General features: G+C 41.9%; 1 protein-coding gene across 4 annotated transcripts; it reads right to left on the minus strand.

Moving 5' to 3' along the window:
• Window positions 1–17,677: 17,677 nt before the first annotated feature.
• SIX2 (SIX homeobox 2) lies at window positions 17,678–23,278 on the minus strand. Of its 4 annotated transcripts, none has more exons than XM_075595797.1 (3): window positions 22,380–23,278; window positions 19,822–19,856; window positions 18,590–18,796 (listed from the first exon to the last, which is right to left on the minus strand). In XM_075595797.1, exons 1-3 carry the CDS (start codon window positions 22,937–22,939, stop codon window positions 18,741–18,743), a joined length of 651 nt encoding a protein of 216 aa, XP_075451912.1. In that variant the 5' UTR covers window positions 22,940–23,278; the 3' UTR covers window positions 18,590–18,740. The 4 variants fall into 4 exon arrangements, with proteins under 4 accessions (XP_075451910.1, XP_075451909.1, XP_075451912.1 ...); XM_075595796.1 differs by having other exon boundaries at window positions 22,374–23,277; XM_075595795.1 differs by lacking the exon at window positions 19,822–19,856 and having other exon boundaries at window positions 17,678–18,796; window positions 22,380–23,275.
• Window positions 23,279–23,493: the final 215 nt, after the last annotated feature.

Consider the following 23,493-nt stretch of genomic DNA (forward strand, 5'->3'; position numbering starts at 1 on the left):
GGAAGAGGTCCAGAGGTCCACGTACCCTGCGGCCATATAGTAGCTCGAAGGGGGAGAAGCCTGTAGATTCTTGCGGTACCTCTCGGTATGCAAACAGCAAGTGCTGCAGGTGAATCTCCCAGTCTTTCCCCTCCGCCTCTATAAGGGTCCGAAGCATCTCTCACATAATCCGTTCGTTTGGGGATGGTAAGGGGTAGTGCGCCGGTGCTGTACACCGCAAGCATCCCAGAGACAATGTAACAGTTCACTCATGAACAGCGACCCCTGATCAGTTAGGATCTCACTAGGGAAACCTACCCTAGCAAAAATGTTCAGCAAAGCTGCTGCCACTGTCTTGGCACTTATGGTGCCCAGCGCTACCGCCTCAGGGTACTGGGTGGCAAAATCCACCACCGTGAGGATGTAGCGCTTCCCTGACCTGCTAGGAATCATGAGGGGTCCTATCAGGTCCATCGCTACCTTCTGGAAGGGATCCCCTATTATCGGTAGGGGTTTCAGGGGTGCCTTCACACGGTCGCCCGCCTTACCCACTCGCTGGCAGGCATCACAGGAGCGGCAGAAATCAGCCGCATCCCTGGATGCCCCCGGCCAGAAGTAACGCTGCAATAACCGGGCTCGCGTCCTGGTGACCCCCTGATGTCCCGCTAACGGAATAGAGTGAGCTACCCGTAACAATTGCTGTCGGTACCCCTGGGGTACTACTAGCTGTCGCTTACCGGTCAATCCCTTCTCTATCCCCGGGTTCCCTTCTTCTCTGTATAGGAGTCCTTTATGCCATAGGCAGCGTTCAGTGCCCTCCCCTGCTTGAGATTCGGACGCCCGAAGTCTCACGCCGGCCAGGGTAGGGTCTGCCTTCACTGCCTCCCTAAACTGGGCTCCTAAATCTGGCCACCCCCCAGTCATGTCATTGTCAGGGGAAGGGGACAAGGTAAGGGGAAACAGTAAGTAAGCCTGTGGTTGCAACTGATCCTGGCTTACCTCCCCGGGCTCCTCTGTGCCCTCCGCTAACGTTGGTCCCAAAGGCTGGGGGACTGGGGTGGCCACCGCCGGCATTGCCGCGGTCTGGCTCCGGGTAACCGCCGCCACGGCAGCGGGCTGGGGCACACGGTCGTAGGTGCAGGTCATCGGTCCCAGGTCGTTGCCCAAAAGAATTTCAGCATCCAAACCTGGTAAAACCCCCACCTCCCACACACCCTTGCCCACCCCTCAATCCAAAAAGATGCGGGCCACCTGCAGGAAACGTGGCTCTCCGTCAGCCACAGTGATCTGCATCCCAGGGCCTGAGAGCAATTCCTCTGGCCGGACCATATCAGGTCGGACCAGGGTAACTGCAGCTCCTGAATCAAGCAAGCCGACTGCTGGCCGGTCACCGACTGTGACCGGGGTGAGATGCTTGCTCCGGCCATCCGTCTGCTGCAGGTCTGCGCTGTGCTGTCCGCCGCTCCTGGCTGTAGGCACCGATGAAACCGGGGTAGGGGTGACATGGGACGTCTCGCTGGGAGTTGTTTCCATGACCGGTCCTGGTTCTTTGGTGGAAGCCACCCGCACGCGGGCTACCGGCTTCGCAGCTGGGGTGCGTTGCCCTCGATAGGGTCCATTGGAACGCAGGGGTTCCAGGCAATCTGGTCTGATGTGACCAGTGCTGTTGCAATTGTAGCACCGGCGCTCATGCCGGAGCTCTCCCACCTTCTGTGACCCGCTGCCCGCAGGCGGCTTTTGGGCCCACTGGGGGGTACTCACAGCTTTCTTGGCCGGCGCCGTTGGGGTTACCGCTTGGGCTGGTACCTTGGCAGTCATCTGGGACCGGCTGACCACATAGTCATCGGCCATCCTCGCCGCCTCGGTGTATGTCTTGGGCTTTTTATCATACACAAAAGCCCTCACCGCCGGCGGGCACTGCTGCATGAGCTGCTCCTGAAAGATGAGGTCCAGCAGGCGTTGGTAAGTCTTGGCCTCAGAGCCCTCCACCCAGTGTAACCCGTACAAAGCCATGCGGGTCACATAAGTGACATAGGTCTCCTGAGGGTGCCTCTCCTCCAGCCGGAACTTGCCCCGGTAAGCTTCAGGGGTAACACCGTGCTGAAACAGCAAAAGTTCTTTCAAGTGGTCATAGTCATCAGCAAACTCATCTGGAAGCGCCATCAAGGTCTGCTTAGCCAAGCCGGAGAGTAGCAGGTCCAGGCGTGCAACCCTATGCTGGGGAAGCACCCCGTACCGCCGGCACTGCGTTTCAAAGTTCCTTAGAAACATGTCAATCTGATCAGTGCCCTCCACATACTTGGTGAGGCTGTGCTTGTCCAGTTGGAGTCCATCTTTGGGGGGTCGGACCGGGGGGCAATAAGCGGGTCTGTTCACTGCCATAGAGATAAACTGTAGCCGCTCCTCCGGTGTCCCTCGGTCTCCCCACGCTGTTATCAGTGCCAGCATTTCAGGGGTAAACGGGCTGGTAGCCGCAGCTATCAGTGCCCCTCCTGCTGCACTTGTCCTGGGAGGTGCACTTGGTCCCTCCCCGGGATCCTGCCGGCCCGGCACTGGGTTCAGTCCCTGATCTCCGGCCGGCTGTAAAAGGGCAAGCTGAGCTACTTCCAGGACCTCTGGATGCTCAGCTTCATATGCGGTGACTGCAACAACCATGTCCTCGACCTCCTGGTCCACATATTCCAGTCCATAGGCACGGCACTTGTCTTTTAGCTGATTTCTAGTTCTCAGGTAATAGAAGTTCTCCGCTTCACTCATGGCTCTGAGTTCTGGGTCGCAGCAGTGAGGTGGTGTGACAACTTGCGTTACTTGTTGCACTACTGTGTGTTCAATATCTTTAGTCCCAGGAACTTGCAATTACCATCAAGTTCCCACTGGATCACAGTACCCCACAGAATACTGTAATCCAGGTCCAGTTCAGTCCCGCCAGCTGCCACCAGTTTTATTAATACGCCTGTGACGATAGCTTCCACAGGCTTATTAATATTACACAAAAAATAATTGGGTTTGAACTGAACGAGGCTTAAGATATAATAAATTGTATTTATTCCTTAGAATAAAGGTGAACACAACAGATAATGCAGTAACAAACAAGAAGTACACTTACATTGGGGGTGGGGAATGAGAAGTATGATGTAGCATTTCTCTCAGCAGTCAGGAAATCATTCAGGTGATGTCAGATAACCATATCAGCAAACGAAAACGAATGAAGACTTTGCATGAAGACCAAAAATGAAGACAAAGGATAGATGGGGACCAGCAGGTTATAAACCCTTTGTCCCTCTATCTGTAACATTAAGACCCTGGGATTGGTTTGCAATTATCTCCAGCCAATCTTTGATGGGGGAACACATTTTAGGACAGGCCCCCCTGCTAGCTGGCACATGTGCAGTAGAACTCTGGGGTCTCCTTTCTGAGGCCCCACATGTGCAAATGGAATGCCAGGCCAGCTACCCCTCCGGATCTTGGACAAGATAACCTGTGTTGGACAGTGATAAGTGCGACACTTAAAAAACTGCTATGGTATGCGCCCCCAACACTCTCACAGAGACAGGGTGATAAAACCTTTTGAACAAAGCTTAAGTTCTAGCCATTGGGACCCTATGGCCATCTGTCATCCTGATAGCAAAGGAATTTCTTTGAAGCTTTGTCCATACCTTGAAGACACAGTATTAACGGACTATTAACCCTTGTGCTCCCGGATGGATTCTAGTTTGTGTGTGCAGAAACTGAGGTACAATAACAGAGGGGCAACAGGAAAATACACATTTACAGGTTATAACAGGGGTGAAATCACATTTCTGGACCTCAGTCCAGTTAACCCCTTGTCTCCCGGGTGGGGTCAGGGGTGGCCTAATGGGGTGCAACCCCTTTAATACCGGGCCACCCCCTTTCTCCCTCTACAGCGCGTGCCTCCGGCAGTAATGTATTCACTCCTATGGCATTCTAGCCACGCCCCCCGTGTACAGCTGCAGCCCCGCTCCTGGTCTCACACTCCACAGCTGATCACAGGCAAGGATCACAGCCTGCACCAGTCACAAGGCGTGCCACGGCACCCCCCACTCTGCCTCCTTCCCTGATTGGTCCCTCCACGTATATTACCCCTGTTTTCCCTGGGAATCATTGCTCTGCATAGCTTCTGCTAGTTGGGCTAGTATTCGTGTGTGCTCTTGTTCTTCGTATTCTTCAGGTTTGACCCGGCTTGGTTTTCTACTCTTCCTCTGCTCTGGACCCCGGCTTACTCCTCACGATGCAGTCTCTCTCCGCCCTTCGATCTCGGCTCGCTCCTCTACCTCCTGGACCTCTGGCACCCTCGGCCCCTGGCTACGGTAATCAACACGATTCTTCTACCTCCAGACACGGCAAGCCCCTTTGGTTCCCTTACTAAAGACTGCTGGCCTGGCAACTATTACCACACTCCGGACACGCCCCTTTGCTGCGGGTGCGTGGTATTATACTTTCCACCTCAGTCTTGGGACGGGTCTGTCTGCGGGCAGCACTACCGTGACAGGGCTGCAGGTCAGTTTTCTGCCCTGTTCACAAGCAAGAGCAGCTCAAACTGTTTTGTGAAATGTGTGATTGACTTACAAGGCACTCAGTTGCTTCAATCCACAATAACACTATTTCTTACTCTACTACGACAACCATGGAAAATGCAAACTGTGGTCCATCCAGCCCATCTGTTACATCCATAAAACTTATTCCATCTGTACTAAACGAACACAAATTCTACTTTCCGCCAGACATCCCACCAATCCAGCTGGAAGATGCTTTAGGCCACCTTCTACGTAGATACATTTCAATAGGTCATCAGCTCCCACAACCAATAAGCACTATGAACCCTTCCTCAGAATCCCTGGATTTGTTAACATTGATATCCTTAGACAATTACAACATTCATATTGCAGGAGATTTCCATCTACGGTTAGAAACCTTTTTAGCAGCACTTAAGTATAGATGGTTTGATTTACTACTCCTTTATTCATCCCACATTTCCGGTCACACTCTTGACCAAGTATTTACCTTCAGTATCCCCTCTACTCTTAAGGAAGTTCTAAGCTTAGATTGGTCGGATCATTGCTTCATTGAATTTATCCTGCACTTGTCAGATAATACCTCCAAACCAAAATTTCCTGCACCAGCAAAAGTGTTAGACAGAATAAAAAAGTATATGGACCTTAAACTTTTTGCTAAACATTTTCGAAAGTGTTACATTGCACCCTCTGGCTCCAATACTTCCTGGCTCCAATACTTCCTCTCTCATGTTGGCTGCTCTTGATATTATTGCTCAAAACAAAATTGCTATCCCACAAACAATATAATGGCAACCTTTGATTTTCTCGAGAGTTAAGAATCCAGAGATCTACCCTGCGTTTGGCAGAAAAGTGATGGGCTAAAGATAAATGCCCCTCTAACCCTATGGATCTTAGACTTGTAAGGAAAAATTATTTCAAAGCCGTTATAGCAGCCAAAAAGACTATTATTTGGCTTCAGAGATGAAAAATGTCAGTAATAATTTACAAGAACTATTCAAAGTCGTTGACTCTTTGCATGAGTCGGCCTGTTTAAAGAAAACCTCAAGTCCTGTAGAAATTCCACCACATACTTTTCAACAGGTTTTCTCCTCCAAAGACTAGGTTCCCGCGACTGACACCAGTACCTCTCCTCCTTTCTACCTGGCCCTGGTGTCTCCTTGCTTGTTGTCCCACATGGTCCGCTGTGAGCTAATCAAGAGGGGGGGATCGCCGGCAGCCTGGCATGAACAGGAGATGGGAGTGGATTTGTAAACCTGCAGAAAAAAAGAGTGAACTATAAGAGTGGCGGTGGATTTGTTTATGAGTTAAATTGACACCATTGTAAAAAAAAATAATCAGATGAGTGTTAAAAACAACAAAAAAGTTAACCGTTAAATGCCTCCTCAAAGACCAAAAGCGTTGTAGTGTTTTTACGATCTTTACATTGTCTCTCTCGTTTCAAGGCAGTTTATAAACTGCTTACCTGCAGGTAAACTGTTAATCCTGATTTTGTGTCCCCCTTTTTGTTGGGCTTAAAATAGTGACGTTGCCTCCTTAGCTGCAGAGATGAAGAATAATAACTAACACACACACCACCCCCTCCCCATTTACAGTGCTATGTACATTCTCCTTTTTAGCTCCTTTTCTCCTTTAAGTTCATGGCCGTGCCCACTCGGCCCGTTTAGGCCACGCCCCCCCCCCTGCACCCTTGATCGCTGGTAACAGACCGCATATCGCGGTTGTCAGCTGTGCACACACCGCCAGAAGGCCAGGCGCGTGTGCAGTAGCCTCCAGCGGGCCCTTAGCCAAAGTCTCAAACCATTGGAATCGAATTTCAGCCACACAACTGTCAATTAACAAACCTCATATTCCCACAGTCCAAACAACTAAAACCAAATGGAGCGCTTCCAATCTATCATTATGGATGAGCTCCTTATCACAATCAGAGGTATCAAACCATCTAGCTTTTCAGGGGATCCTTGTACGGCCTGGCTAATTAAGGAAGTGGTGTTAGATCTAGCCCCTTTCATTCTCAAAATTGCAAAATTCTCATTGTCTTCTGACTTTTTACCAACCTCACTAAAGAAAGAATTTATTTCACCTTTATTAAAGAAACCCTCCTTCGATCCACTGAACATGGATATCTACCGACCGGGTTGTAATATTCAATTTTTATCTAAAATCATTGAAATACATTGCATTAAAACAGATGACAGCACTGAGATTACCCTGATACGTGTCACAGACTTTCTCCTCAACACAGTAGGCAAAGGGGGTGCCATTGCTCTGATCCTTCTTCATCTGAGTGAGGCTTTCAACACAATCAACCATGCTCTTTTGCTGACCAGACTTAAATTGGATGTTGGGTTGAGAGGTAAAGTGCTGGACTGGTTCCAGTCCTTTCTTAGTGACCGTTGTCAGATAATCACTCTCAAAGAGAATTCTTCAAACAAAATCTACTGATTTGTGATGTCCCTCAGGGATCTACCATTTCCCAGGTTCTATTCAAAATATATGTTAAAGCCCTCTGGAACATTATTAGTCAAAAACAAATTCAGTGCCATCAGAACGCGGATGATATCCAATTGATATCAGACATCTCTGATAATCCTATTCTCACGGTGAACAGTCTGAACAGCTGCTCCTGATAGGCCATAAACCACAAACAAATGCTATGAGTAACGCCTTCAACAATCTAAAAATCAATCATTTCGCCATCCAAGGAAAGAAAAGGTGAGAAGGCTTGGAGCTATTATTGACAAAAAAATCATTTATCAACCTCATATTACATATTGTGAAAAACTGTTACTTCCAAATCCATCGCCTGAGACAAATTAAAGAGTTTCTCTCGAAAACCAATCTACAGATAGTAGCACAGGCCTGATCCTCTCCAGACTAGATGTTGCTAATTCTCTGCTGATGAGTCTCCAAAAACATAATATCAAAGCCATGCAGTTGGTACAAAATGCCACTGCCCATCTTCAAACAGGCAAGGCAAGGAGAGATCATATCTCACCAGTATTACAAGGTCTGCACTGGCTCCCAGTTGAGCAAATGGTCATTTTAAGATCTTGACCCTTACATTTAAGGCTAGCCATGATCAAGCCCCGCCCCCTTACCTTCAGAACTGCCTAATCAGTAACACCCCTAATTGGGCCCTTACATCTGCCATCTTCCCTCAACTGATTGAGCCTCAGTTTATGGTCAATAAATCTGGAGGGAGAGCTTTTTCAAGAAGCTCCCCAAGACTGTGGAATAAGCTCCCTGCTGCTTTAAGAGATCAGGAAGCTTTACTTCCATTCATAAAGGAATTTAAAATCTTCTTTTTCAAACAAAACATAGCGAACAGACCCTAATACCCTGGCAGCCAGCCTTCCTGCTTCCATTTGTGTTTCTTGCCCTTTGTTGGTTTTCCTTGTTGTTCCCCTATATGTTTTCTTTAGGTAGGTCCCTGTTGTAGTTCTGGGATGAGTGTCCTCCCTAAATTCCTACACATGCTCTATTACGGAGTTTGTGGGTGAGTAGCACATTAGAATTTTTTTTAATAAATACTGTGTCCGTAGCAATGGCCATGATGAACCCATTTGTTCAGATACAAGGAAGCCTATGCATTACAGGGGTGCCCCTTATAGGAACTTTAGGGCATAGTCGGATCGGCACCAATTGGAAGGTCCATAGCTAACTCAGACCCAGTCTGTCCAGAGGTGTACAGTCTGTGTACAGTACTGGGATATTGTTTCTGAGTAAATAGAATGTTGGCTAAAGCCCGCAAGAGGCTCACTTTTAATGGGACATTACGGACACTATAGAGAAGAGGGACAGTTCAACTAACCCAAAGAGAAACTGGCCCAATTACCTCCCTAGAGCATTAAGATGAGGGCACATAGGGAGAAGCAAATAGTACAACTACTCTAAATATATCCTAACTGTGAATAGAGTTAAGCATGGCCAAGTGTGAAGAGCATTATCAATGGCTGTTAATAAAGCTCCTGTTTGTATTATAAATGTTCCTGGTGCCTTTTATTATTACATCAGCATATCTACATCCAGCCTGAGCAGATCCAGCACACTAAAGCTGCAGACAAAGCAATATCCCACATGTTTATTTTTTTAATAAATCAGTTCTGCAATATGAGAAAATACTTGTAGCATTAAAAAAAATACTCTGAGTGACATTTTTTATGTATTATAATGTAACAAGCATTTTTATTTTTATAGCAACCATTTACAAAATCACATCCCCTTCCTCTTCTGAAACAGGCTCTGGAACACCCATTTATGAGCCCTGCCCTCTCTCTAACAGTGCACCAATTGTATCTAGTGACTACCTGGTCACATGATCTTCCCCACAGAACTTTGCATCTTGGGTCCTCTTCTGCTGCACTGACAGCCTTTTAGTGAACTCCCGACCTGAATCTTCGCCGATCGATCACAGGAGAACGGATCGATAGGCAACTTAGCTAATGACTTATCATTGTGTGAATTGTATTGATGGGTTAACAAAACACAGAACCCCAGCAAGCTCTTTTTGGGAACCCCTGAGCCCCCACAAAATATATATATGTATATAAGTGTCAAAATGGAGTGCTATTGAGCGTGGCATATGTATACAACAGACGACAGAGAAGCCCATTGTTACATCCAACATGACAGAAATACACAGTAAAATACTTATATATTCTCGTGAAATAGGGTCATTTAGTTTAACCCTTTGGCCAAAGCGTTGTAAGCTTGCGAGCCACGACAAGGCAGACACCTGTTCGCAAGGCCTAACACTACCAGATAAAATTGTATTGATGCACATATTAAAGGGGAAAAAAATAATAAAAATAAAAAAACGGCAGCAAAGCCATAAACATAGTCAACTGCTGTAAACTTTTTAAAAACGGCAGCTTGGACTGCTGCTTTAAAAGGGTTACATTACATAAAAGTAACCACTGGAAGAAAGGATTTTCTGCTTCTACGGTATGTGCGCTACTGTATATAAATCTCTACTAATTCCTTCTGTTGACCATGAAAATGGTCAGCCCGGTAACAATTGTGCAAAAATTAATACGTACTTTAATAATTATATGGGTGAATATATTTTAAAGACAGTACTCATGTAAGGCAGTACTGGTCAACAAATTATTGGCCATATAACCTCTGTCTTAATTGCAAGTTGGCCCACACAGGCCACCATATAGGAAAACAACGCATGATATATTTAGTTATTTATCAAAGCGTCCTACCAGCAAAATGGAAGCAAAAAATGATGCAAAGAACAGCGTGATATTTCTTACATGGGATGCTGGATTTTGACAAATCAGGCATTTGTTTAGTTGTAACGAATGTATAGTGGTATAGTGAAATAAGGCGCAAACAAATAAAAAGTGAACACTAATAATAAGTGACTAATCAAAATCTTAAATAGGTGATAATGTGATAAAATTTAAATCAATACAGCTTCACCCCCTGCTCTGGAACCCACTGGAAGGGGTAGTCTTCACTCTTCCCCCACAGTAACAGCAAAACACACAAAATCCACGGGGAGCAGGGGGAGGAAACAAAAATAAATTTAAGTGCAGCAAAAAAAGGCAACGTGGAAAAAAGCCTTCTAATGACTTGGCTCTAATGAATTAACTACTTACAAGATGTACAGTAAGAGTCAAATAGGCAGGGTTGACTCAAACACATTTGTTTAGTTGTAACTAATGGACAATTAAAATGCTTCCTGCCTCTTTTCAGGAGCTAATCCTGATTTCTTTCTAAAACTGATGTGAACATTTTGAACATGTCTCAGCATCTATGTAACATGTTTTTACAACACGTTCGCGTGCTACACATTTTTTTGCAGTTGCTCCAGTTTTACAGTCAATAATCTTTGACAAATGCTGTAACACCTTTAATGTCCTATGCATACTTATAGTCCCAACCACAAAAAACGGAAAAACTGCACTAGATGTATCCATGAATCATAACCCATTGTGTGAGTGTAATCTTTTCATTTGAAAAAATCCAGTGCTGCTTTTGCACAACTTTTGCGCTAGTTTTGCAGCCGGGAGACGTTAATAAATAGCCTTTAGTGTTTTTCATATTTTTAAACCCTTACAGTGGTATCAACGACATGTATTAAGTTCCTGGCCTCAAACATATGGAATAAAATTGTTATTTACATGTCTTTAATTAACCCAGATCATGTTGTTCACAACACATTGGACCTGGCAGAGATTTGGGAATTATTTCCTATATCCTAGGATATGAGGCACCAGGTGACTCATTCATTACTCTTCCTATTACCACAACTCAACTCATATGATAGGATAAAAAAAAGGGGGGCGGGGGAAATACCTTGATGCATTCACATTTGGAGATGCAAGATGAAAATGTTTCTCTAAGCATCAACTTTATGGCAAACACTGAATTTGAATCCCTTAATTAATAGCTTCATGTACTTCATGCAAAAAAAGTATGCACATCCGTTGTACAGTATATGTCAGGATTTGTTTGTTTATATTGAATTGAGAAGATTGTGCTGCTTAAACTACCATCCTGATAACAATACATATGAAACAAATTTGCAGTGTGTTTTCTCTCTTCGCTCAAAATACTTGTGAAGAAGAAGGATCTTCAAATCTGCATTAGTCAATGTTATCTTGTTTTACAGTTAAACTAAACCAGCTGGTGCTCGCCATGAGGTGTATGCACTTGTATGAACAAATGCAGTATAGCGTTATTAAACTGCTCGTTACAAATATTAGGCAAACGCCAGTCTAATTACATGTCTTTGTGCATTATTTATCGGAATAGTCATACACGAGCTATAGTAATGTTGTATGTACCATGTGAGCAAGTCTATACAAAATAACCCGACGCAAAACTCGCGGTGTCTGCACAGGATCCGGATCTCGGCACCGCGGAGATGGAAAAAACCGCTGCTGTCTCCTGCAGGCTCTGTCTCAGCTTACCAGCATACACGCGCAGGATAACCTGTCGTGACCTCTACGCGTTTCGTACCAAGTACTTCGTCAGGAGGTCTGTACTCCTGACGAAGTACTTGGTACGAAACGCGTAGAGGTCACGACAGGTCATCCTGCGCGTGTATGCTGGTAAGCTGAGACGGAGCCTGCAGGAGACAGCAGCGTTTTTTTCCATCTCCGCTGTGCCGAGATCCGGATCCTGTGCAGACACCGCGAGTCTGCTGACTGTCTCAGTGTGAGTGTCCGTTTCCCCTTGCCAGTGCCCAACCCTATGGCGGTTTCTATACAAATCTGTTGATAGGTTGTTTTCATGTTTGTTTTTTTCTTTCATGTTTTTTATATAAATTTCACTGTATTTGTATACTGTGCAGCTTAGGGTTTAGTCACCATTAGGTGTTCTCCTTGGTAGTACTTAGCCGTCCAGCTGCACAGCTGTTCTGAGGTGGGGTTGGATCCCCTCAGTTTTTGTGTATTTTTAATAAATTACCTTCCACTAATCCCTGGTGCGCATTTGTGCATTTTTTATTATCTTGTTTTTCAGGGTGCCTTCCCCCCTTTCTTAGGGGGGTTCACCTAGATTTGAGAGTTTCTGGGGAGACGCTTTATGTACATGCTGCAAAGGGATTATCCACACCATCACACAGCACGAGCGCTGAATATCCTGTTTTTTTAAACTCCTTAGGTGCTTCAGTGCTGAAAGGGCAAAAATGCACTAGGAATTATTTATAAAAGTCTCCCTACTGCCGAACTGTTAAGGACATACAAATCTATTGTAACCTGTGCCATTTTATTGTTTGTTACATCTGGTCCAATATTTTTTGCAAAAACAATACTAGCACTATCAGACTCAAGTGAAAGATAAAAGCTTAATACAAACCAGTAAATGCTATAAAATCAAATTGAGTGAAATTCAGCTCAAAACCCCCAGATGACCGTCCAGGTAGTTCTTCTCAGATATATTCTTTACTGCGTAGAGGAGCTCAAAATCCCAATCGGAAAAAAAAACGAACATATAACACAGTATAGTGTAGTATTTCATATACAGTAAGTACTGAAAAGGTGAGGCAGACTATTTTCTATAGAAGACTTTTTTTTACACAAGTTTTGCACTGGTTTTCAAGCAGTGAGACATTTGTAAATAAGCCCCAATGCTCTGCCACCCTTTATAATACCACACATGCAAAGTGAGAGTACATAACCCTTTTAACCATAGAAATCTTAGTTACCACACAACAGGGTTAAATGTAAAAAATTGGAGCAAGATAGGCGCATGAAAAACTCAATTTTAATTGTGCTTGTGTGAGCTTATGAACTAATTTCACATTTCTCCATCTGCACCAAATTAAAAATATTATGGCGCACAGAAATGGACTCCGCGTGGTGGACAGATGTAAATGGTATGTAATAAAAAAAATTATAATTTTTGCGTGCAACTAAATAAATGAAAAAGTGCAACTTTGCATTAAACCTCAAAAGAATCTAAATAGCGTCCGAACAGAATTAAGTTGCTATGTATCAACTCAAAATATGTATTAGACGCAGAAGGAATGTTTCATAACATAGGTTAACAAAATTTATTATTTTCACAATATGGCTATTATAAATAATATGATATTAATAATCTATAACACTAGTTATTGGAAATAAGCACCCCTTAGGTGCCCTATTGACATACAGCATACTTCATGAAAACTGGCACCCTAGGGGCCCTTACGGCATACGCTGTAGATCATGGACTTGTTTTCATTTTCTATCAGGAATCCAATGTGCTCTTGATGGGCGCGCTGACCAAGAGCTAAACTGAACAGGGGTTCCTCCCTTTACATTCTGGAATCAGGTAGTGATCAAGTGGTTGCTACTGCCAGATGGTCCCTGACAACGGAGGTGGCATGATCCTCTAGCACTAAAATAATTCATTTAAATTGGATCAGTATGGTATTCAATACAAGGGATGCGCCAAAAATAATTTCAAACAACAAATGATGCATTACTGTATATGTAGGAAGGACACTGATTTTTTTAAAGGTTTGCATTACTTAATAGCCCCGAAATTGTGCTGTACAATAAAATCTTAGTATGTAGGGCCCTTAATGTTTTTTTTTATGATCAATGTTATTATCATTTGGAATAAGGCAAACCCCCAGGCAGGCAGTGTGGATCCTTTTTTTTAGATAGATTTTAAAAGAGTTTTTATATTTTTGGGAATAATATACATATATTCGACTATATGACGTGTGTGTGTGTGTGTGTGTGTGTGTGTGTGTGTGTGTGTGTGTGTGTGTGTGTGTGTGTGTGTGTGTGTGTGTGTGTGTGTGTGTGTGTGTGTGTGTGTGTGTCTCGAATGAATGTAAAGTATTTTGAAACCAAATCTTTGCATAATTATCTGAATATTTATTGTATATACATGTTTCATATTCATGGTGTATTATATATCATAGGTGCAGATCCTTAGAATGTCAATACATTTTTAATGTATTCATATCCGTAACGCATATCCCCAAAGTGCTTAGCACTACGATGTTCAGCCATTTTCCTTAAAAAAAAAGGAACAATACATTTTAATGGACTTCAAGATTACTCATATGCAAATTATATGGTTATGAGCAGTTTACCTAATAACGGAGATCCTCAGACCTCCGTTCATGTTAGCGCATGATAATAACACTGCGATATTTAGGTCCTACCAAATGCTGCTCTTTCTCACATCCAGACCCTGGTTATTGAGTTATTTCTGGGAAGAGCCTAAAAGCAATGGAATGAGAATAGGACTTAACCCTTTCATTACAAAATGTCATACAAATATAAATATTAGGGATCATATAAATGTCTGAAATACATCATAAACAATATTATGGTTTGTAGTGATTAAAGTGATTTGTTTTTGTGAACTAATATGGTATGTAATGTAATAATGACTGTATAACGTATGGATGTACAATAATGTAAACCCAACCATACCTCAACAATATGAATTAAAATGTCATTTTTATTCATGTACAATTTAAATAAATCAAGGAGGTCCTTCTTTCATTTATTTTAATTGTACATTAATATCAAATGATATATTAATTTATATTGTTGAGATATCTATGATATACATTATGCTACACCCACACTTTATATAGTCATTATTACATTATATACCATATAATTAAGGAAAAAGTTAATAAGTGTAAAATGATACATTTGTCAATATTATAACAAGATTTGCATTAGCTTTTGGTTACACACATGAGTAATGCGTCTTTATTGCATGCGTTAATAATAAAGTTAAAGTTTGACCAGTGCGCATGTGCAGTGTATTGGAAACATCTCGGAGAAATGAAAATCCCAGTTAATAGCGCTGCTACTTTGACGAACAAACGTTATTTTTGCGTCTCATTAGCTTTGAGGATCCCCATTATTAAGAAGGAAAATAACGTCCGTTCTCTATTTCGAGTATGTAACATTATTAGGTCAATATTACCACGGCTCTGAGGATCTACCCCTGAGTCTGGAAGATGTAGTATGGGGAAAAAGTCTTGCAAAAACACAGCCAAAGATTTATCAAACAAATTATACTGTTTTCAATATGTAACAGCAAAAGAAAAGAAAAAACTGAACACTATCCTTGAAACTTAGAAAAAAGACTGAGAGTGCTTAAGTCTAAAAATAAATTATTTAATGGTCATAGGGACAAACAAGGCGAGGTGTCGCCCCACCAACGCGTTTCGTGCAAAAAACACTTTCTCAGGGTATTTTCTCATACCTTGAGAAAGTGCTTTTTGCACGAAACGCGTTGGTGGGGCGACGCCTCGCCTTGTTTGTTCCTAGGACCATTAAATCATTTATTTTTAGACTTATGCACTCAGTCTTTTTTCTAAGTTCCAAGGATAGTGCTCAGTTTTTTTTCTACTGCTGCTACTTATCCAATCTTCACACGCTAGCACACCCAGGACTGAAGGATCGCTGGAGTTGCGCAGGGTGCTGCACTTACATGTGAGCCCTTCATTTGACGCATTATCTTTATTCGTTCATTTATAGAAGACATTGTGGGAATTTATCTACACACTGCTTATCTTGGATTGAACTTTATGTCATACCTTTACATCTGTGCATGGTGAGCTTTTCCAGGCAAAAGTGTTTTCTACCATCATATCCTAAATCAAGATCATTTCACTAAGGATCCTGTTGTGGAACTTGTTCGCGTGTGTGTGTGTGTGTGTGTGTGTGTGTGTGTGTGTGTGTGTGTGTGTGTGTGTGTGTGTGTGTGTGTGTGTGTGTGTGTGTGTGTGTGTGTGTGTGTGTGTGTGTCTTCTTAGTTCTTAGCACCACACAATTTGTTATATTTTGCTTTCAATGTGTGTCTTTCTTTGATTATCTGATGCACTGGTTTTGCACCATTCTGCATTTGGAAGACTTTGATATATACCCTTTATGCAGTAAAACATTATATGGAAGCTTACTGTGCAATAAATATAATGTCTTGTAATGGTTTCATTTTTTTTTGTGAAATAGTGTTGTACCTCTGCTATTACTATGAACCTAACTTAAATGGGAAACATAATGTTTAATTTGCTTCATTTCATCACAGCATGAAAAAAATCTCATATTCTAAACAATAAAAAGGCAAAGTTAAACAAATGACAAGGTCCCCAAAACCTCACTTTAGCTTTCAAGAATCACTTCTCATATACAGTACACCCTGTTCTGTTGGCGTTTACACCCACTGGATAAATAACCCCCTCTACCAATTATTTCCTTCACAATATTTAGTTAAATAAAAAGTATACATGTTTTCTGGAATATCTTCAAGATGAAAAAGAACGTTTTCGCCATGCAGAATTATGTAAGCAGCTCCTGGATAGCTTCGTGTTTGTATAGTGAAAGTAAACGGGGCTTCTCTTCTTTTCTGAATGAAAGGAACGTGAATTGTTTAACAGATGAAAATGACCTCTGATATCAGTTACTAAAAGAGGTAATAAACTCCCAGGTGATCAGACATGCTAAATAGAGGGGGGAGGCAATGAGACACATGAAACTCCAGAGGTTGAGTTATCTACTTTCAATCTGACCTGTAAAAAATGCTCCTAATCATGAAATCAAAACGCTTGATAATGATAAGGCCCTCTCAATCCCTCTTTTAATTGACCTTAGCAAAAGTGATCACCACATTTGTTTTATTGCTTCTATTCCGGAGTTTGTATTGATAGCATAGTTGTTTCTTAGTATTGAAATGAGTGGCAAATGCTAAAGGTTCATCTATGTCCTAACCCACACTTTAAAGAACCGGTGACCCTTTCAAAAGTACAGTATTTAGAAATGGGTCTGGAAATAGAATAGTTATCATACTCTGTAGATAAAAAGGGAGACGTATTTTTTATGCATTATCATTGTTCCTTAAGACATCCCCCCCCAATCTTAATCAACAGATACACAATGTTATCATTATTGAAATTCTAAAAAAAATTTTAGCATAGATGTTATTTTTGGATTTACCCTCCTTTTTGCATTGATTGGTATCTGTAATGCTGAGCTGAACTAGAAAATAACATGAACTAGTATGGTTTCTCGCCACATGGTTGTTTGACAAGAGAATGACGAGTCCATATCCATTGCTACTGAAGCTAAACCAAATATACAAGTAACCCACAAGGTCCAGCGAACTGATTCCTTCACACCACGCAATGCAGGCATCAATATGCTAACATATTCCCAGCCTATTCTGGTAAAAGCTTCCAAGGGTTCATTAGCTTCCCATACACAAACACAACTCGCATTTGTTTATACTACCCTGTCCTATGTTTTAAGCTCGGCACATTAAAAATAAATAAAAAAAACTGAATATATTTGGTTGGTTTGCATGCAGTGATACACTTTTCGATAATCAGTTATTGTATTATTCATATTAGTCATCAAAGTTTTGCATATCACATTCTGCAGGTGCATAATATCAAAGCTGCAAACTTCCATCTTTGCTGTCTTATTTGGAACATTTAAGTATTTTCTTTCATGATTTCTTTAGCAATCCTTATTCTTGAAGATCAATTCAGCACTGACAAAGGTTAAGAAAAAGTACATACATACATACATACATACATACATACATACATACATACATACATACATACATACATACATACATACATATGATATCATACTGACTTGGGGAAAGGAAATCCCCATTGTACTACAAAGGAGATATGTAACTCAAAATAATCGCGGAATGCTACTTCTTTCTTTTTTTTAAATGTATTTATTTATTATTATGTCTACGTTTTATTATAAAATAGAAGCAGGGAATATTTCCAGAGGATTGATTCACATAATATAAACATGGAACACGAGTAAGCCAGCTGAGCTGCTCGACTTTAATTTGGAGTCGCAGAGAGGGGATATCCTTAACCATGTTGGTGCCACGTGGGCAGGCAGAGGGGTGATTAAAAGGTTAATTAAAAATACTCAAATTAGGTCATATGAAAATCTTGCTCTTTTCACCTACATAGTAAATTAAAGGATTTACCTAAGTAGTTTGGGGTATTACCTTGTGTTTTGAAGTTGTAATTGTACAGTGGACACCTGCCATGGATATACAGCAATAGTATAATAGGAGAAAAGTGACTTTAGAATAGTATTGATAAACAGACGCGCATCTCTCCCTGAGCTGCACTGTGTAAGGGGCATTATCCAAAGTTGTATTCAATTTGTCTGGTGCAAATACACCACCAGATGTATTCATAGAGCCCTCATTGTCTCCAAAAAAAAACAAAAGCAGGTGCAACATTAGAGATAAATGTGGGTACATAGTACACGGAAACCATAGTGGGTTAAAACATTGCTTAGCTCCCTCGTGGGCTGATAATTTAAATGGTGAAAACATAAAAAGGTTGAAGAGTTCTTGATGTCACCTGTTAGATGTCACATTGTCACGTGCTGTAGGCTACAATGCCTTCAAACAGTTCTATCCTTTTATCCAGCCATGGAAAAATTGACAAATCTCCATGTGTGTGGGCTTTAATAGTACTTAAGTTTTTGATTAGCCTTTCAAATGTTGATCAGTTTTAAGAGCCAAGGTCGACCAAGTTGGATGACATAGGGTTGAGTATGGAGTCCTGCAATGTGTGATGGTGCATCTGATCTGCTCCTGGGACAGGAATTGCGCTGGGACCCTGGGGGTGACTCATTCCGTGAAGAGCCTGTAACCCTGGGTTTGAGCTGAGCAATAAGGCTGGACTGGAAGAAGTGTGGTCCGGGGTGCCGGATGGAGTTTTGTCGTCGTCTGAACTCCCAAGAACAGTTTTACCCCCATTCATTGAAGATGATAGCGCGTTGTGACTGTTGGAATTTGTGTTTTCGTTGTTCTCCCTAAATAGGAAACAGGAGATACTATTAGTCAATACCTTGCTACTAGTGCTAGCAATCACGATTATTTAAGGAATACATGAGGGCACCAAGATATAAAACTTAAGAGCTTAACGCTCTAAAAGTCTTTTTGGTAATAAATATCTTGTACATTTCATATCTCTCATTAACTCATCTGCAGCAGTTATCTAACACATATCCTATGTAGATTTAATTAGTATATTATCTGTAGGTGCATGAGATGCAGCTACAATGTATTGCAAAAAAACTGGTGTGATTAAGGTGATACCTAGCTGCTGTTTATTAACTAAAGTGGTTAAACTCACATTCCGGCCTTCATGTTTATCATATGATTGCTTGTGTTTATAGCGCTAAACGGCACTGTTTGTGTCTACCAGCAATTCGTTTATCTTCATGAATGTTCCACATCAAGGACACAATCTGACTGGTGATTGAAAAACATGTCCATATGAGATTGACTGTCTCAAGGTGAGAAACTCTTCAGCTACCCGCCTGCCCTCTTTATTCCCTCAATGGCTTTAGGGAGACTTGCAAAAACCAAACTGGATCAGCACTCAAAAATTATAAAAATTATCTAGCATATAATTGCTTTTGGCCTCATCAAGTTTCTTCTTTAATGCTGCTTTTTGTTTTGATACATTGAAGAAGAAACTTGGCAAGCAAAAGCAAAAAGTCCTTCATTATTATTTTTGAGTGCTGATCCAGTTTGGTTTTGGTATAGTTGTATGCATCTTGCGGTGTGGATGCAGGATCATACAGTAGCACCTCTAGCTGAATTGTATTAGACAGGGTGAGTACGCTAGATAATTCTATATTTTTTAAGGGGACTTGATTCACATACAGTAGTGTGAAGTATTTCCCTTGGTATATCTCTTCCAAAAGATACAGTATTGTGACAACGTTTGTACAGATATACCCTGCTCAGCAGCCGACATACAGTAGGTGGGCCAAAAAAGAGAAAGTTAGTGTGTTAAGAAAGTACACCTTTAATACGATTTGATACCTACAAATTATTTCAGGAACTTCTGGTTGCAGATATGTCCTAAAGAAAAGACATCCATAAAGAATGAATGAGTGAATAGAGAATTTGCATTTTTCTATAAACTATTAGCAAATAAGAGTGGAATTTGCCCAACTAATTTAATTAATGGATTGATTCATAAATGTATTTTCTTTTTGTTTTTTTTGGAGGGGGGGGGGGGAGGTTTTAATCTAAATCTGACAGTTTCCAAGCCTAGATAAAACCAAAACAAGAATTGAACCTAATGTATCAAAGTCAAAACTACAATAGCCTTCAATAAGATTGTTTTGTTTTGACACACTCTGTATAGTACTGTAGCTTGCATCGTTTTTGCAGCAGAGTGTCTTTAATAAATACACCCAGTTAGGGGTTATTTACCAGTCCCGGCAGAAAAAAACGGGCAAAGTACATGGTGTATTCGGGAAAAACAATGGCAATAAAATGAATAGCATTTTGTTATTTAATCAATCCAGTGCAGTATTTCTGCAGCTATTGCCCCTTTGCAGTCGGGAGACTTTGATAAATACACTTTTAAACAAATATATTTTGCAGAGTAACATAAAACTCGGATTTAACCTTTAATGTACAGCGGCAGAAACAATTCTCACCGCCATCCCAATGTGGTACAGTAGTTTTATAAATGCCTATTGCTATGTGACATTAAAAATAAAATTATAATTCCATCCAGATAAATCTGCGAGTTTTGTGAGAAGCGACGTTTGTGAAAAAGATATAGTGACCACATGGCAAATAACCCATATACTTATATGTCCCTTCTTCCGTCATCCTATTTCTATTTTGTATCATGTGTCATATCTGTGCTCACATGTATAATTTCAATAGATTATTTCATCTCCTCCAAAGTATTTATTAGTTAATACTGCTACTATCCAAACCAAGAACATACGGATGCATCTGGTATACTGATGCAAATAGCAAATGTATCACTTTTAAAGTACAGCAAAGTGCAAATGTCACACCAGTACTAGTAAAATAACTAAATATAATGTAACATATACGGGTATATATTATTACAAGATTAAAAAAATGTTTTATATCTACGTCTAGACTGATTTTGCGCCTCAGTACAACACTCTTATTTTTTCCAAGGTTAACTCAAAAGTATTTTATTTGACTGTTGCCCCCTTTTTTCTATGTTGTTTTTATTTAATTTCCTTATTTGACACACATTTCTGCTTTAGTGTGCAGGTTTCGTGTGTTTTAGAATGAAATCATCGGTGTCCATCTGAGTTTTGTTTATGGATATTGAATAATAGTCTGTGGTATTGCTTACAAAATAATGTGGGAATATATACACGTGTGTGTGTGTGTGTGTGTGTGTGTGTGTGTGTGTGTGTGTGTGTGTGTGTGTGTGTGTTTGTGTGTGTGTGTGTGTGTGTGTGTGTGTGTGTATTGAGATCTCTGTCAAAGTTTACCAGCTGAAAAACTTGAACAAACAGTGCTACAGAAAATGTCACTAGATTAATTAAAGAAGAATAAATCCATTGCAATCAATTGGATCCCACTTTAATGAATAATTCAACTTGCATGTTTTTTGCTGTTTTTTCGGCCTACTGTAGTTTTAAAGCTGAAAGATGCTGAGAAATATCTCTCATAGAATAAAGACCAGAGTAACAGGATTTAGTTGTCGATACGTTATTCAAATGGTCGTGTACGGTACAGCTCCAATTTACAAAATAATTCAACTTTAAATGGACTCTTTATTTAATTAGGATGGGATCAGATGTGTAATGGAAATGAATTAAATGGTTCAGACTAGAAAGGCAAAGAAATAAGTGTTTGTTGGGAATGAGGAGGCTTCTAATAAAAGAAACACTAAAATGAACATTAACATAATAGTTGAGATGACTGCTTTATAGTGAGTAAATAAATAAGTAAATAAGCTTCATATAACTTGGTAGTAGCCGAGATTTGCGGCGATCAAGCATCTTTGTAAATGGTTATAAAATCAAGAAAAGGCCGATGTCTTACATATTAATATAATCCCTGCTCTATAAAATGTCTCCACATAGCAATCTAAAATAAATTGTTGTGGGGAAAAATAATGGCCTCCAAGGTGATGAAAAATACTTTTATAGCGAATACACTTAGTTGTTAAAAATGTGTCTGTGTGTGTGTGTGTGTGTATATATATATATTTCAACAGTAGTTTATTCCAATACTTCAATCATGTCACAATCAGGGTCATGGTATTACCATGCTGATATCTCTTTAATACCTCCTACCTATGCTCCCCTGATTGTTAATTATGGTCACGGTCATTTGATTGTATGCTGCCACTAATTGCCCCATGTTGACATGACCTGGCACAAGGTATGGGACAGGTGATCCTTTTATGGGTTTTGAATAGGCAGCAATGAGGCAGCTTTCAGCTTGGACAACAAGGCTAGAATTGAGCCCCAGTGACGGGAATGGAGCTGGCAACGCGAGCTGTTCTCTTGTGTATGGGAACCTCCTAACATCCAGTGCAGTAACAGCAGCTACAGGGCATGAGTGGAGAAGAGAGGCTGTACTTACTCGTACCTTTCCTTGGCCTCGGCCGCCCGGTCCCTCTGCCTCCTGTTTTTGAACCAGTTGCTGACCTGGGTGGTGGTGAGTCCCGTGGCCTCGGCCAATTCCCTCTTCTCCCGGGGCGATGGGTAGGGGTTGTGGGCATACCATTCCCGCAACACGCTCCGGCTCTTTTCCTTGAAGCAGTAGCTGGTCTCTTCCCCGTCCCAGATGGACCTGGGCAAGGGGAACTTTCTGCGCACCCTGTACTTCCCCACCGCCCCCAGGGGGCGCCCCCGCAGCTTCTCCGCCTCGATGTAGTGCGCCTTGAGCCACAGCTGCTGCAGCTTGGGGTGGTTGTGCGGGGAGAACTGGTGACTCTCCAAGATCTTGTAGAGCTCCCGGAAATTGCCCCTGTGAAAAGCCACCACTGCCTTGGCCTTCAAGACGCTCTCGTTTTTGTGGAGGTGCTCGCAGGCTGGCAGGGACCACAGGAAGCGCCCCAGCCTCTCTATGTTGCCCCCTTGCTGGAGCACCTCGCAGACACAGGCCACTTGCTCTTGGGTGAAGCCAAACGTGGGAAGCATCGACATGATTTCCCCCCCCACCCCCCCTTCTTTACCTCCTGGACACCGCTGTAACCATCCAGCTCCAAGAAGAGGGGGAGCCGCTTGCGAAATGGGGGGGATGTTCCAGATCCACCGCTCTCAATGCAATCCACAAGCCATCGAGTCAACGCGAAAACAGCCAGCAGAGTGAAACTTTGTACCTCCCTGGCAGTGACTGGTTACTTTGTGTATCTGGTTGGGATTCTGCGCTAGAATTCCATCCCCTGGAAAAGTTGCACTCACTTTGCAGCGGTATAGGACATAATGTAGCTGTACAGTCTTGCTCACCCTCTGTCTGGCTGGCTGGCGGCTGCCTTTTTTTTTTTTTTTTTTTTTTTTTTTTAATAATGTTATTCTAAACGGGCATGAAAAAATGATTGTGAGAGCTGTGATTGGTCGGTTATCTGACCCTGGGACTGCGAGGATAAGACAACAGTTTTAGTCAAATTATTCGCCATGGTAACCCTGTCAGTCAGGGGGAAACCTGATCTGTTTGGGGGAGGCTCCCTGGCTGGCTTGACAGATTGCTCTCATCCACT

The sequence above is a fragment of the Ascaphus truei genome, chromosome 4 (genome assembly GCF_040206685.1).
Source record: "Ascaphus truei isolate aAscTru1 chromosome 4, aAscTru1.hap1, whole genome shotgun sequence".
NCBI classification, from domain to species: domain Eukaryota; kingdom Metazoa; phylum Chordata; class Amphibia; order Anura; family Ascaphidae; genus Ascaphus; species Ascaphus truei.